The sequence below is a fragment of the Tubulanus polymorphus genome, chromosome 2 (genome assembly GCF_964204645.1).
Source record: "Tubulanus polymorphus chromosome 2, tnTubPoly1.2, whole genome shotgun sequence".
Classification (NCBI taxonomy): Eukaryota; Metazoa; Nemertea; class Palaeonemertea; order Tubulaniformes; family Tubulanidae; genus Tubulanus; species Tubulanus polymorphus.
Genome location: NC_134026.1, coordinates 20,540,529 through 20,556,834, shown reverse-complemented (window position 1 = coordinate 20,556,834; position 16,306 = coordinate 20,540,529). Strand labels below are relative to the sequence as shown.

Here is a 16,306-nt window from a genome sequence, read left to right as displayed (position 1 = left end):
GTTTCGCTCCCGTCAGGTGTGGTGGGTCTGTAAGGGACACTCAAACGAAATTTAAAAACCAAATAAACAACTGGGACAATCCCTATTTTAAGATCAATACCTTAGCTCTTTCGGTGTATGGTCGTTTATTTCGTAATCTCGTAGGCGATCCTCTTTGCTTCCTTTCACGCAGTAGTTCTTCGAAATATCAATAGATAATACGAAAGTTATAAATTCGCATCATTATTCGTACGATAATTCAATCTTAGCCTAAGGAAATCGTCAGAAATAAAATGTCTCCACGCTTACCTTTGCCAGAGTTAGAAAAAACAATTTATCGGCCGTACTTCCTTTTGGCATTCCCGGCAATAGACTATCTTTTTCGCTTTCGGACATTATCTTCAGCCAAGCCTGAAAGGATCTTGATTAGATGAACGACCCAAAATAGTAAAATAGATGCACTGTTTAAAATTTCTCGCATTTACCACACAGCAGAAAAACATATTTTCATTTTCAATTCATGAGCTCCATTTCGGAACATCTTACCCGATGTGCTGCATTAATACCCCCTGCATCGGCTATATTTTCGATGAGGGTAACAGTTCCATTTACCTGAAATATATGAAAAAACCTTGTACGACCGCATGATAATGAGGGAAACACGATAATATGGCTTTACTGACTTTAAACGTTTCGTTGTGGTAGGGTAGGTGAATGCTCAGTGCGTCGAACTGGTCTTTGAAACACTGCGATCTCTTGTGGAATGTAGCTCTGGTCTCTTCGCTGAACCACGTCCTCTGTACCCCTTGTTTATAGTATAACGATCCAACTAGAAAAAGGAAACAAAATATCAGCCATCTTCATCCATGCAACTAATTTACGTAAGACACTTGACTAATCTACGTAAGATCAAAGGTTTCGAGAGAACTTCCCTCCAGGTGATATTACGCAATAGGATGGAAAGTTGTCTCTTTTAAGTTCTACGACTGGTATGAATATGATCGCAATCCTCACCTTCAGGGTCAAATCCATGAGTGATCTCGTGACCTATAACCGGGGCAAGACTTCCGTAGTTGATGAATCTGTAATTTGGACACAACGCAATTTCAGGAAGCGCTTTTACTTTTTATTGCAATTTTCATTCAAGTCAGATTCGCTAAGAAACAGTTATATGCCAATTGCCATTTCATGAAATGAATCGAGTCGCTATGTGAGATGAATTACAAAAATAAACCTTGCACTTGCAATTGAATTAGGAACTAACTTATGTTGTTAATTTACATCATTGGGGTATCAAGGAACCAGCTTTTTTTTTCTAGTTGTCTGTAATGAACCTTTGCCAAAAATTGATTCCTGATCATTTCGGCTTCCCTAACAGCACAAAATCAACCATGTGAAAGGTTCGTTTCATCGACGTTTGTATGCATTGTAAATGACAGAGTTGGCTAATGAACTATACGCGTTGAAATGGCGTTAATCAGAGATTCCAATGGCTCTAGGGCAATTTTCAAAATCTAGTCTATCGGCTTGCCTGGGGTGGTAAATAAGATATTTGCCATACTTGCTACTTCGATATTATTCACTGTAAGCTTATCTATCCATTTTGCTGTGTCGTGTCAAACTATGTTTTGATGAGCAATTGGTTGAACGAACGATGGACAATTGTGACACGGTGATCTTATTTTCTACCGTGCCGTTTAAGAGTTAATGCAGATCGACGAATTTCTTAAGCCATTAGGTTATCGTGAACTTACTCTATTAATGATAACCTATTTCCAACTGTCAAACACGTTTAATAATATTCTACTAATCTGTTTTCTAGTTATGTTTTCTTTTTCTTTTCAGCGCGCTAAGCGTTTATCTATCTTACAGGCCGATGAGCTGTACGCGTTTCATCAACTAGCTTCCCCCTCTTCGTCAATGTCTTATCATCGGACAAAAAAGTGATGTAATGTTTTCAAGAGTTTAAGAAGTTCTCGCGATGAGCCATCATAATCGTATAACAGACCTGCCACTTGATACGAGGGAGATAAACAGAATCTTTAATAAACTGATTTTTCGAATCATGTTCGAGGGGATACGTAAAACCGCACATATCATATCGACAAGTAGGCCTACTCTAATCTAACGTACCTTGGGCCATCTGTTTTATATACCAAGCTTTCTGCCATTCCGAGATGGATTGCTGAAATCATAATATGAAAGAAAACGTATGAAATGTAATCATCGATGGTTTGCCGTTCAAATTATGAATTTTCTTAGAATTGGAATTATAAATTTTCCCACGCTGAGTTTTGAAAAGATTTTTTTGACGACGAAATCTTTTCGAAATATCGCAATAGAATCAAATCATATAAAAACTTACGTCAACTTACTGAATTCGTTTATTGCTGGGTTGTAGTATGCTTGTGTGCCATAGGCGCCAAGAATAGGCCTGAAACAACAATATCAGTAAGATATTAGTCAACTCTTATTAATTGTCCTTCTTAAGAATATTAGTCAACTCTTATTAATTGTCCTTCTTAAGACCATGGGCCATTCATTACACATATCTTCCTTACAGCTAAAATAGTTGTTTTTATCATGACTATTGGAACTTTAAGTCGTTCTACGAAACGGTGCCCAAGCGTCTGTTCAATGGGTAGATGGGTGATGCATATAGCACATTCATTGTACCGAATAGGTAGTTAGTATACGCGGGACTTAAGGCCATCGTCCCACTTGGAAATTTGATTTTGAAGTTTCGATATGATTAGGTTCGAATCCTTGTTTGGCACGATATCAAAATACACGGTATTTAATTTCAACGCTGTATTTGACTTGACACTCGGATTCGTACGTATGGAAGGATATTTGGAAAGATTTTCTTTCTTTACTATATGGGGCGTTGTCTTAGTGGTTTGCATGTTGCTCCTACCTATCGATATCGTCTGGGTGCCAAGTGAGAAAAATCTCCCGCGTACAAAGCTTCGTCAATTGAGTCGATGCATCGAAAAACTTTTCGGGCCCTACTTCAACCTACAATGCGGATTCATACGAGGATGGTTTTCAGATCTTGCTGTTACAGTTTCGTCTAAATATCATAAACACGCTGGCATATAAACCATAATTCATAATCTTCGGAAAAGTGCGAGAAACGAGGAGTTGAGGTGTTTGATATGTTTTTGTTCGTGGAAAGAATCTTCAAGAGAATTCATCAGGATAATTGGATTTCAAATTTAGCACGGTCTTACGTACGCTCGAGTAGAACTGGTTGAGCATGGTGTCGTTCAGGAGAATATCGGCGAACAAAACGCGCTTCCTCATTTCACGGGCTTTGTCTATCGCCATGTCTTTCGCCTCGTCGTCCAACCAATCTAAATCGCGGAGATTCGCGATGAAAGCGTCGCGTGTGCGTTCGACGATGTCTTCAACCTACAGAAACCAAAAATAAACGCGTTATTCATCTCTGTTTGCCGATCATGAAGGATAACAAAAGTCGGTAATAGAAAAAAATCATTGCAGTGGGTGTAAGGTGTGGCTGACCTCATCCTTTTCTTCAATCATTTGCGGCATGTATTTACGGAGAAATATCGAATCCATCGCCAAAACAAAGCCGTGGTGAGGATCTACGAGATTTGCTATGCAGTCTTCCCAGTTTTCCTTGACTCGATTTCTCTATAGAATATGTAATTGGAACGATCATAAGGTTAACTAGCTCTCCCTCTGCTCCCTCTCCCTCTGCTCCCTCTCCCTCTGCTCCCGCTCCCTCTGCTCCCTCTCCCTCTCCCTCTCCCTCTCCCTCTCCCTCTCCCTCTCCCTCTCCCTCTCCCTCTCCCTCTCCCTCTCCCTCTCCCTTTGAAAAGACTTGGTCCATTGGTGCGACATAAAAGCCAACTACGCGAATTCTACTTGCGATATGACAAAAATGTTATCTATCTATTCTTTTGTCTGATAAGATAATTACGAAGATATGTTATGAATTGATGGAAGCTGGCGTGAAGGACGATTTAACGTAGAAATATTTGGGTTTGGCTCGGTGCAAACTTACTAAATCATCAAAACAACAAAATGGATCAATTCGATTTCTTCAATACGATAACCTGTCTATATATAGAACATAAGGCGAATTCGGTGTAATAAGGAATGGCGTTACTCCAGTTACAACGTGTTATAGATTATTCAGCATCAGCGGCTACGATCAGATCGCATTCCTCTAAATGTCAGAGCCGACGACGTATATTACACTTACCGAAAATATCGACTGAAATACGGGTTCCACCTCTTCGCCCAGATAACGCAACTGGTGGTAGGCGGTAAAACTCAGAATGTAGTTATTAATAGCGCTGGGGGAGAGAAAAAAGTAACGTTCATTATCAAATGAAAGACGACATGTTGAATGTTAAATTATACTAATCGACCAGACGTGATTAATTCAAACGTGAGTTCTCGAGAGCGTGATACGTATATATAATAACACTATAAGTAACGCATACCTGGAAAAACTAGAAGAGAAAAAGAAACGTACAAAGCGATTATTTTTCGTTAATTGCGCTTAATCGCTTCGCGCTGTGGAAATAATTAACAATCGCCATAGGTTGATATTACCCACATGCGCGCACGAGATTTTCGATTAAATAGAAAAACATTTTTGTTCAATACGCTTCCGTACATGGGCTCGCGATAGACATAGGCGATTAGATTCGGGAGACCAAGGTCGCGTTTCTTGGCACACTATTCAAAATCGTTCCGCTAAGGGATTTTCGATGATGAAGGTTAGTCGTCGACTTAAATCATCAACTGCAGGTTTTGCTTATTCACAACATCAATGTGCGCGATACGATCGTCTTTTCAAGCGGGCGATGGGCATTTCTCCGTGGAGTTTAGCGTTCATAAGAGCAAACAGCTCTAGCAGAGTGGTGAGGGCTTCTCGGTTTTGAAAAGTAGTCGAGAGGGTCGGAAATACGCAGAAACTCTCCTCGTGAAGTCTAAGTCTGAGAACGAGTACATTCGGAGCAGTAAGGCTCAACGGTCTTATAAATATAACTGCCATAACAGAAAAAAATTCTAAATATAATGATTGAAGTCCATGCGTTAGATGATGCTCTAAAAATGTGTGTTAAGCGGTTTTTTTATGGCGTAAGACTATTTCGGCTTCATGTGGTATTGTGGTCACGATATAGTATCTACCTCGGCGTATATTTGGTCAGTATTCCGTCGAGTTCTTTGAAATATTCCCCGAGCTGCACCGTCAATTTGAAGTTACCGTCGACTCTGAACGGCAAGACCGCGTTGAGAAAGTATTGCCAATTAATCTGGAAAAAATAGAGCGAAAGAATTCAGAAAAACGCAAACGTCTTGGGATTAAAACTACTCCCGATCATCAGATGTCTGAAACACTTCTTAGGTCATTGTCTCAAAGAAGTAAATACTTCAACAGTTCTTCGAGTAGATTATTAGGATAAGCTAGAGCGCTCGAGACTGACTCATGCATTTTGCGGTTTGTTGCAACATTACGCGCATATTCTATACACATCAAAACAATCCCGCTATAAAAATCGTATGGGTAAAAAAAGAGAAAAAAATCTTTGCAAATTGAGTGCTTTTAAAAAACGGGGTTCACTAGCTCAATTTTTATTCGTTCATCCGAATGTGCTAAGCATATTTCCTTTCTTTCCACGATGTCGGCACAGAGCGTTAAAACTTTAGCAAACTGTAACGTAGTATAGTGACGAATCTTCTGATTAAACCTGTATTTGAAGTTTGGTGGTGGATACAGTCGAAGCGGCTTATAAAGAAAAAAAAAAACAGCAACACGGCGAATTCGAGAATTCCCGGCTTTTCTTGCATTTTCTGATAAAAATGTTTCTTTAGTATACGATCGCGTTATATTAATACGAGCGCCCCTGCGCGATAAAAACTCGACCTAGGACGCGAACATTTCTAGTAAATTGCGACGTATACATATTGAGCCAACAAAAAAAAAGTTTATTATTTACGATAATTTTCACAATAAAACAGAACGGAATGGTATACGACGTGTCTGGCTGGGTAAACTAATTCGTATGATTTACCCCTGCGCCGCTGTTCTGATTAAATAATAACCTTAGAGTCGTCTGCCTAAATATTAATCGCTCGCTAACAATTTCAGTCGGCGAACTATATATATATGCATATATATGGATACAATTTATAGTAGTGCGGGTAATAATAATTACATTCGGTATGTCATTTATTATATATCTTATTCATTCTCATGATCGACACGGCAATTTAGTGATAATCGTTCGTGCGGTTTGATGATAGATTTATCGCGTTTTCGTTTTGTTAGTCGTAGTGTGTGTGCCAAGGACGATGACGACGACGAATGTACGTACGCTCGTTAGACGTAATATAAACTGCTGCTATTTGTGCGGAATCTAGAAATTCATTTCTCGGCATCGATCTAAAGCAATTCGTACTCACAAAATATGTACATAGTGCTGCTACGAAACAATTTTGGAAAAGAAAGTGTGCAGTTGCAAAAAATTCAAAATGCACAAGAAAAAAAATTAAGAAATGTACAATCATTTAGAATACATCCTTTGACTGAAAACACATCCAAGGCAAAATCCAGTATGTCCCTGAATCATGGATATGGCATTGAAATCGTGAATTATTCGATGAATTAGACTCCCACCGGACAAATTTTGTTCCCACGTCACAATAATAGAAAATTCATTTCGAGATTGATATATTCCGACAACACGATCGATTTCGCTGATTGATTTCAGCCTCATCGGGTATGATAAAGTGAACTATATACAGAACGGCAAATAAGCCCACAGAAATGAACAACTATCTAATATGTCTCAAAATGAATGGTTTTAATGTTGGCATTTTGTTATGCTTTATCGCTAATTCGACACTCTGTCAAATGTCTCGTCCCATGTGTTTGGCTATATCAGATTCGGGAAAAAGCTATTCGTAAATGGTTAAATCGCTTAAGTGTAGTTGCACGAGTATAGCCACGATTTAGAAAAAAAAACAAGACTAATTAACGAGAGCAACTGATCGAAAATGCATTCGATTTAATTGGAAACCTACCGAAGTAGTAAGATTCTGTAATTGATTCACGGTTAATGACATCGTTGTCAGTTTTCCAGTGCGGTTATAAATATCGGCTAACTAAAAGATAGAATACAGCATCAGAACTCTGAACAAGGGATATAGACGAGTGAACTACTATTCGAATAGGCACCGAAACAACGCGAACGAAGTTGGCGGCGTTTCGGTACAATCTTGGAATACAGTTGAAAATTAAAGCAAAAGCATTTAGTCAGTCGGGAATTGCAATATACTATATAGCTATAGTGGCCCTAGACCACTGTTTTTCTAAGAAAGATCAGAGTCCAGTTTGGTATTGATTCTAACCCGCTAATTCAATTGAAAATGAATTGATTTTACCCTTGGGTTGAGGATAATACCAGTCTATAAAACTGGATGGGTCCTGGTTTTCAACTGTGCCACCGAAAGTTTGAGCAAACTTTAACACACCTTGCTGTATGTACTAGATACACCAGCCATGATGAACCATTATACCTCTAAGCATACCTCATTTGCAGCCAGCAACCCATCTAATTATTCCGTACTGTTTTAAAACTTCCAACCCACATTTTTCAAAATTATAATTTGCCGTGGACAGCATACTTTACCTGCAGTGGCTCGAAGTATTCATTCATACAGGCATAACATATATCATCTAACATGTTCATGCAGTTTTGCAAGTGTTTGTTTATATATCAACTTTCATTTTTACGCTGTTCGTTTGAATTATACACCGAAATACAGCTACGGTTGAGATAAAAATGTAGGCAGCAAACCCCACACCCCCTCACCTCTTGGTCTAAATAGAACATATGCATGCATAAAATACGAACTATGCAAGTACGCCAGCAGATCAGAACTACTGCCATTTAGTTTTTGATCGTCTCAAATTAAGTGTATAATTGCTATTCTCAACATTGACAAATCAAGAATGCACTTATCTTTTTGGCAATAAATCTGGGGCCAGTTACTCAAAAAGTTAGTTAGAGTTGACCAGTGTGTGGACATAGTTCAGGTACTTATGGTATTTATCCGCCGGTTATCTATAACCAACTTCTGAGCAACTGGCCCCAGAGGTATCTTTGGTAGAAAATGGAAACAGCGAATTCATTATGGATATGAGATGTGTATTTATGCATCGAGGTAATTTCATAAACTTTAAAGAGAACCCTAAAAGAAAAAATTCATAGTCTTGGCATAAGTGAGAGGTTTTCATATTGTACTAGTATTAGTTGACTCTGTCAGAATATAGGCAATAAGTGATGTTTGCATTGAAGAAGTGATGTTTGCAAGCGACCAGGAAGATTTGCAAACAGAAGACGCTTCGCACATTACATACCTCGCTTACTTTTTTACAAAGTGAGACGTACACATCGGCGGCATCACGTGCCACGTCAACCCCAACGTCGGAATGCGCGATCGACTCAAACATTAAGTGAATGGCATTCACCACATGTCCATATTCCTACAAATCATAATACAAAAAAAAAGAAAAACCTTAATCATCCGCAGTGTTTGTAAAATGTGACTCTCAATGAGTATCTCGACTCTACCCGGGGGTGAGTGCCGTTGATGGATTTACTTGAAAATACATTTGGATGTATCATTTGATACTAATGATGACATGTAATCAGAGCTACCAACTGTTCCTGATTTTCAGTATATTTTGTTACTATTTTTTAAACAAGAAATACTGATTTCATTTTTTTGATGATGCAAGAAATATTAAAGATGTTACTTATGGCGTCTTATTGTTGATAACTAAGAAATTTGAACATTTTCTTCACATATTTCGGTGAAATGTTACTGAAAAAAATTAGATATGTAATACTGAAAGCACTTTGAAAGCACACTGAAAGTCTTTGGCAAAACCTTCCCAACAGTTTACAAATTTCTAAATCTCTGCGTGAACTTAAATATAAATTCAAAAATACCACAATCTCTAAATATATGATTTAGCTAATTATTCGCCATTTATTACATTATTGATTTTTCTTTTGTATGAATGTGAGTGTGTATGTGATTGTGTGATTGTAACAGTGTGTTGAGGTGACCCTTTTTACAAGCATTTCGCTTCTCGGGCACATCGATATTATAACTTTTATAACATATTTATATATCTATCTAATTGTGTATATAACTGAATGTTATATTATGTTATAATTTCAATGTAAATAAAGATTATTATCATTATTACTTTTTAGACGATGACAGCCCTGTGTAATGATTATGTTTTATTTCACAATAAGACATTGACATTTTTATTTTGTAATTGCGTTATCGTGTTGGACAACTAGATGAGTTTATCATGAGATCCACACCCATACATAGGAAAACTAGGATGAGTGCGAATTTTGACTGTAAATCGAAAAAAGACTTGGTCGAAACCATATTGCAGGCTAGAGTTCAAAAACTGAGGTAAAATTCTCCCGGTAGCGCTCTATATGGTATAACCACTTTATTGATAGAGTGGGCCCAATCGTATTTCCAGACATAAGTGAACTTGACCTGGAAATCGGCGGGAACGATACTTTTTGTCTGGCTCGAATTTTTCCTCGCACAAAATGACAGGCAAGAGCAGCTGTCGATAGCTATGTAAAGAACGATTGTGCCGGAATCAAACTACGACTGCCATCGTTTCATGACGACGTGTGATTAGGAAAGTGTGTCGTACGCCGATACTCCTGGGTATGGCGCCATCCGCAAGACTTCTTACTTTTTACATACCGAGCTAGAAAGACATCAGTTGTCACGAAAGATGCTAAAAAAATCCGAACGCAAGCCCGAATTGATGATAACGGTCTCTGGCCACTGATAAAAATGGAACATGTAGCTTATCAGCAGATATTTAGATAATTCGAAATGAGAATCAAATTCGCGAATTTTTTTGACACGCGGTTGAAATATGCTGTCCCTCATTTGATATCATTACTGCTATCAATTTTTGCGTTCGAATAAAGAAGTTTCCAGTTTCTAGGCGCCATTTTGTGGCGGTCCCTCGAGGTCCCCATTGTTGCGATAATTTGCGCTCATTTTTAAAACATAAGTTTAGATTGAATATCATATAGTTCTGCAGTCCCTTGCTCGACGAAATCAATTTATACACCATTTCAAAGGAAATGAAATGCAGATATTTGCTGGCGATTCTTGGAATTTTTGAACGCAACAATGATGAACAGTGACGATGTGAAACCAAGGACCGCATATCTTAACCGCGCGTAAAAGAAATCGCAATATTTATTGAAATATCTAAGTATCTCTTAAAGCTGTATTTCCAATTTTCACAGAGGTTAAAGAGGGTGATTTGCAGTTTAAGCCTGCGTTTAATTTTTTTGAATATCTTTACTGACGACTGATCTGTGTCCGCTTGAGTTTGAGATTACGCGCAAAAGGGGTCTCCCACTGCGCGCCGCCATTTCACTGAACATTGAGATTTGTGAAAAGAAATCGCAAAAATAAGATTTTATACTGGTTTGTAATTATTAATGTTGCTTCTGATGGTTATATATTACCTACCTTTATTTTCGTATGGTTGAAAATGGACTTTGAGTGCTTTGATGAATTTGAGTTTTGTAGCGTTGGGAAATTAAAGCATTTCTTGTAAGAGTGGGGGCTTTCCGTGTTGGTTGCAAATGTGGCCTAAGTGAGAACCTAATTTGCGTTTCAACCGAATGTACCACTCATGGTTGGACACTAGAAAAAAATTCTAAGTTTTTATATATTTTTGAATATGTGGCGCAGCTGAAAGTTGCCAAACTGGACGTTGACCCCCTAAAACAGAATATCAAATTGGGGACAGATATGAACCCCTTTAAATATTATATTGGAATTTTATATCAGTAAGGTTTTCTGGTCGATGTTTTCCAGCAAGAAGGTTGAGATTCAGTAAATTCATCGTATGATCCCAGAATGAGGGATTACCAGAGAGGGATATGTGTTAAATATGTCCTAAGCGTTTAAATTGACTGGCACATTTCACCATCGACTCTAAAACGTTTGATTTCACCGAACACAAAATCGGCGCTAGGCTGGACGGGCTGTATACGACAATTCCTCAACTGGGCCGTTCAAACTTCAATAGCGGGACAAACCGGACCCCGAAACCAGCTAAACGAATTGCCCCCGCCAAAATACGGTACAAACAAGATATGGATTATCATCTCAAAATATCCCCATGGAAAATGTGAAGAAATCAAATTGCATTTAAAGATTTCTTGTCGCAAATCTCAATGTTCAGTAAAATTGCAATGCTTTTGCGCGTAATCTCAAATTCAAGCGGGTACATATCAGTCGTCAGTAAAGATATTCAAAAGATTCTAACGCAGGCTTAAACTGCAATTTACCCTCTTTAACCTCTGTGAAAATTGGAAATATAGCTTCAAGAGATACTTAGATATTTCAAAATTAATAGATATTGCGGTGTCTTTTACGCACGGTTAAGATATGCGGTCCTTGGTTTCACATCGTCACTGTTCTCAATTGTTGCGTTCAAAAATTCCAAGAATCGCCAGCAAATATTTGCATATCATTTCCTTTAAAATGGTGTATAAATTGTCGAGCAAGGGGCTGCAGAACTATATGATATTCAATCTAAACTTATGTTTTAAAAATGAGCGCAAATCATCGCAACAATGGGGACCTCGAGGGACCGCCACAAAATGGCGCCTAGAAACTGGAAACTTCTTTATTATTTGAAAATCAACAGCAAAATCTACACTACATTTCCTTTTTAACGCTGTATGATAACGTTCTTAAAGCGAGGGTTTGTCGAGCTAATTGATATTCGATCGAAACTTTTAAAAAAAGGTGAAGTTATCGCAAAAATGGGGAGTTCGAGGGCCCACCACATAACGGCGCCTAGAATCTGGAAACGTCTTCATTGCCAGCATCAGTATGTCTTCGAATGAATATGTATTCATTGCCGGTTGTTTACAGCGCCGCGTCTGTACCTATTTGTCTACGTACTTGGTTGTCAATATCCCGCGGTTTGCCGATCTCGAAGCAATTCGCATAGAACGATAATGCGGCAGGTGTCAGCTGAAGTATAAGAAAAGAAACGCATGACAGTGTTCTTCACGCTAAAACAATGGGATTATACGTTAACTAACTAAACCCACGCACGGGGCACTTTAAGGCAAAACAAAGCAAAGTAAAATATAAGCGCACTTAAAAGACCGGTAGACTTTTAGACTGAAGAGGAGGGGGGGGGGGTAGCAATCACCCGAAATATTTCTAATTTCTGGAATAAACTTTTTAGATTCATTCATTTATTGTGGGATTTTTGCTCATCGTCTTATCACGGATATTGTGATTCTCAACTGATTCATTAGGTGTATGGACGGTAGAACACGGCAAGGTCTACGTCAAAAAATCTTGATATCCTATTTACGTTGTAAGTCACAAGTCAGACGGCCAAACAAGGATCTGACGTTACTAGTGATAACTCTATTTACATTCTATGGAAATTTATACAATTTTTTGTCTCTTCGTCGTTAAAATCGACGTGATACGGTTTGGTAAACTTCTCTCTCCCGATCTCATACGCTAAATACACGCGATAATAGTGCGTGCAGATGAATGCATACACCGTCAGATAAATCGATACCGATATCGATGAGAGACAAAGTATCGAATACCGTTCATGACATTTACTTCGATAAGCAGACTTGACATTTTGGCTCGAGCGACGAGCGACTCGCCGTAGTTATATATATATATACGTACGTGCGTTGAAGACTCACAAAACCACCGTAAGCAAGTCTTTTCAGCTTTTCTTAACGATGCTTAGGAAATGGCTACTGCGTGCGCACGCAATCGTATGTTATGGAAATATGGCGATAATTCCGGAATGGTCTTCGAAGAATAGCCGGTGTAACAACACGCGGGTAATTGATAGATAGTCGCGATAAGAAAACCCGAACGTTCCATGCGCCGTGATTGATAACGAGGGGAGTAATAATAACGGAAAAGAAATACTGATACACACGTACCTCGAACTCTTTCGTGTGCTCGGCCTCTCGCAGATCGACAATCGATCTAGCGCCGAGCAAGAACGACTCCGACATTAGCTTCGTCAGATTCCAGTTGGCACCGCCTCTCCATTCACCCGTGACATTCATACCCCCTAACCGATCGATCAGTTCCTGAACTGCAATGAAAACGACGATATTAACGCCGAGAAGTCGATGACTCGTGGATCGCCTTAATGAACGCCGGGGCTAGAGCCCTTCACGCTCTTCCGACAGTCAGGAAGAGAGGCATTAATAATTGTCCATCGACGGACGATTCTTGCGAGAAATTCTGATGTCAAATGAACGTCATATGAACGTTACAGCAGGATTTTAAGTGCTCGTTAACGCGTACAAGCTACCGTTCGAGAGAAATCATAATTGTCGCGAAGTAGTTTATGTTTCTCCTCAAGATGAATGAATATGCTAAATATCGCGCTGAACTTGAACTGTTGGAATCCCAGTTGCTAATTGAAATAACTCTCAAGCCAGAAATTTGCTATCGTTACGTCTTTACAAGAACCCTAGTCCACTGTTAGACAACAACGCTGTGGGCAAAGGGTAAAAAAGTGAACGTAATTTTGAACTTTTTTTCCATAAAATACCGCCATTGTCGACGGCGAAATCGTTTACCTGGTTTAAAACCTTTGAAATTTCGCGATTCTTTATCCAAGCAACTTTTGTAGTAGGAACGAACTTTTTGAAAGATTTCCGGATCATTCGGTCCATCGTTTTCTAATTCTCCTGAAATACAGATCGGAACATACTGTTTTATCAAGAACATCAAAATCATCATTATGCAGTTTAACGTAATTTCTTATTGTATTCGAAAAGCTTCTTGAAATTCGCTGGTTACAATTTCAAAGGAGTATCCAGAACCATTAATATATCTAAAACGAATTTTAAACATCATTTTGACTGTGGGTCAATAGTTACTAGTTCCAGCAGTATACATAATGCGTGTGTGAATGCCATTTGTGCCAGGGCCTTTTTGGATATAAGTTTGCAAATACCATCGGTGTCCATTATATCAACTTAATTTGCGTTACTTTGTTATCACCGTGCAATTTTCGAATGTAACTCACTTGTAAGTTTAAGGACCAAGTGATTCCATTTGACCCAGTTTTATATGGCATCTTTAGCTTTAACGAGTTTATTAATCGTTAGTTAAACAAACTGGCCACATGAAAATGTTTTTGCAACATTTTTAAGAATAAGCACTAGGAACACAATGAATTTCTTATGAACACTTCAGATTTTTATGGACTGACAAAAAAGCTTTATGACCCGGTAGGCCGCTTCCGTAGATTTATAACTAATATACATGCGTTCGTTCGTAAAAGATCGGCTGCTGCTAAAGAGGAGTCGATAAGTGAAGCGCATGGTGTGCCATCATTTCCTGGCACGACGGAACTTTGATGATGGAACTGTACATCATAATCCGTGTCCTTATCGCGCATTTTTGTGATTTAGTTCGGTCGTTAAAGTTACTTTTTATTGCCGATTTGATTGCGTTATCGCATATGTTACTAGACACCTACCGCATTACTTCTCAAATAAGCCTAGGAAGTTCGCTTAACTTTTCATTTTTGTGAAAGGAGAGGCTTAGAATAATTGAGAAAATAATACTATTTCTTCCGGTTTAAATCGATTCCGCGACCATATACTCCCCTTTTTTTACTTAAATTTTCTCGTTTTTAACTCATCAAACTAAAATGTCCAGGAAATCACGTTAATCAGGGTAACGTTAAGACATTAGACCAAAACATCATATCTATGTGTTGAATCTGACTCGCCAGTTTCAAATGTTAAAACACTCCTATCCTGGTACATAAAACTGGTCCATACACAGGACATCACTATTCCGGCATGCAGCAAAAATGCTATTGCTTTGGATAGCTCTTATTATCGAAATTAAACTTTGGAATTTACCTGAATAAATTGAATGAGTATAAATAATAAATATAAATAAATAATAAATAAATAAAGCGCAAAGGTCGGAAAACCAAAAAAAGAAAATCATTTAAGCAAATAGATCGAGTGATGGATATGGGATGTATTTGTTCAAGTGGGCCACATTTTTACGACTTCTCCAGGTGTCCGTCGATTCGAATTACATTACCTGCATTAACACCATGTAATCATCTCCAATGTTATTCGATTCGCGAATAAAAAAGTTAAGTGGATGAAATACATTAGTTTTTAAAGACACAAAAATGTTGAAATACGTACACAAAAAACGGACGAGATATGCGTACGAATACAAGTGCAATATACTAAAGCACTTGAACTATTTTACGTATAGGCAATTAGTATCATTTTATCTTCCAGACACAATCTATTCTCCGATTTATGCGCTGATTTACACCGAAGTAAAGCGATGTTGGTTGTTGCGTTACGTGTTTAACAAAATGAAAAACATATCAATAAGATTCGTTGAATTTTTGAAAATATTGACTGACTTGCCGCACACGCCGACAAAAGATCAAATTTTCGCACGAAAACTGCGTCGAAATTCTTGAGAAAGCTACGAGACTGTACTTCCGGGCGGATTCTATTATTGACATCGATTTTTGGATGCGACGGCAATATTTAATCGAGAAATACGAACATGCCGTCTGCCAACCTTTCAGCGCCTGGTAATTACATTATAGTCCCAATAGCCCGTTTCCATAATCGCACGACAACCTCCGTATCTAATCATTACATACGTTATTTGAAACTGGCCTATAATTGTCATGCTCCCCACGATGTGCTGCAAACAGTAAACTTATTGTAAACTATTTTTGACCAGTACGTACCTTTGAAGAACAGCAATCTGCGAATCCGGCGGTCTCCCACCCATACCCTCTCCTCGTGAGCGGGCAGGTATGTCTTTTTCACCCAACCGCCGCAGCTGTATCGGTAGAAATCGTGACACGGGTCGACGCTTTGGTCCATGGAAGATAGTAAACGGGCGGAAAACCGAATACACTGTTCGTTCAAACATATCTATAAAACACGGATACATTTATGATTAAAAAAGGGCGTCTAAAGGTCTGTGAGTGTCAGCAGGGGTATCAATGGTTGGTGGGTTTCAGTGAACTTTCATATCTTTAAAAATTAAATGAATAAAAAGATACTAATTCAAGCATCCTAGAATGCGTATATTAAATAATCTTTTTATTGAGAAGTAAGGCACAAGTGCTTCCAAGATGCTAGTGGTTCCGGAAATCGCCACTTCTACATTCTAATTTCACTCGATGCGCGTACAT

At 38.5% G+C, this 16,306-nt stretch overlaps 1 protein-coding gene across 1 annotated transcript in view; it reads right to left on the bottom strand.

Moving 5' to 3' along the window:
- Window positions 1-16,306, bottom strand: part of LOC141899613 (endothelin-converting enzyme 2-like) — a 34,762-nt gene that overhangs the window by 2,750 nt on the left and 15,706 nt on the right. Inside the window, exons 2-19 of the mRNA XM_074786024.1 lie at window positions 15,854-16,043; window positions 13,686-13,796; window positions 13,035-13,192; window positions 12,010-12,081; window positions 8,384-8,509; window positions 7,045-7,125; window positions 5,149-5,273; window positions 4,211-4,304; window positions 3,505-3,636; window positions 3,217-3,393; window positions 2,897-2,997; window positions 2,355-2,413; window positions 2,113-2,164; window positions 994-1,061; window positions 663-808; window positions 526-591; window positions 289-390; window positions 101-177 (exon numbers count right to left, since the gene is read on the bottom strand). Coding sequence (XP_074642125.1) covers window positions 101-177; window positions 289-390; window positions 526-591; window positions 663-808; window positions 994-1,061; window positions 2,113-2,164; window positions 2,355-2,413; window positions 2,897-2,997; window positions 3,217-3,393; window positions 3,505-3,636; window positions 4,211-4,304; window positions 5,149-5,273; window positions 7,045-7,125; window positions 8,384-8,509; window positions 12,010-12,081; window positions 13,035-13,192; window positions 13,686-13,796; window positions 15,854-16,043 — 1,937 coding nt within the window. The remainder of the gene's footprint in view (window positions 1-100; window positions 178-288; window positions 391-525; window positions 592-662; window positions 809-993; window positions 1,062-2,112; window positions 2,165-2,354; window positions 2,414-2,896; window positions 2,998-3,216; window positions 3,394-3,504; window positions 3,637-4,210; window positions 4,305-5,148; window positions 5,274-7,044; window positions 7,126-8,383; window positions 8,510-12,009; window positions 12,082-13,034; window positions 13,193-13,685; window positions 13,797-15,853; window positions 16,044-16,306) is intronic.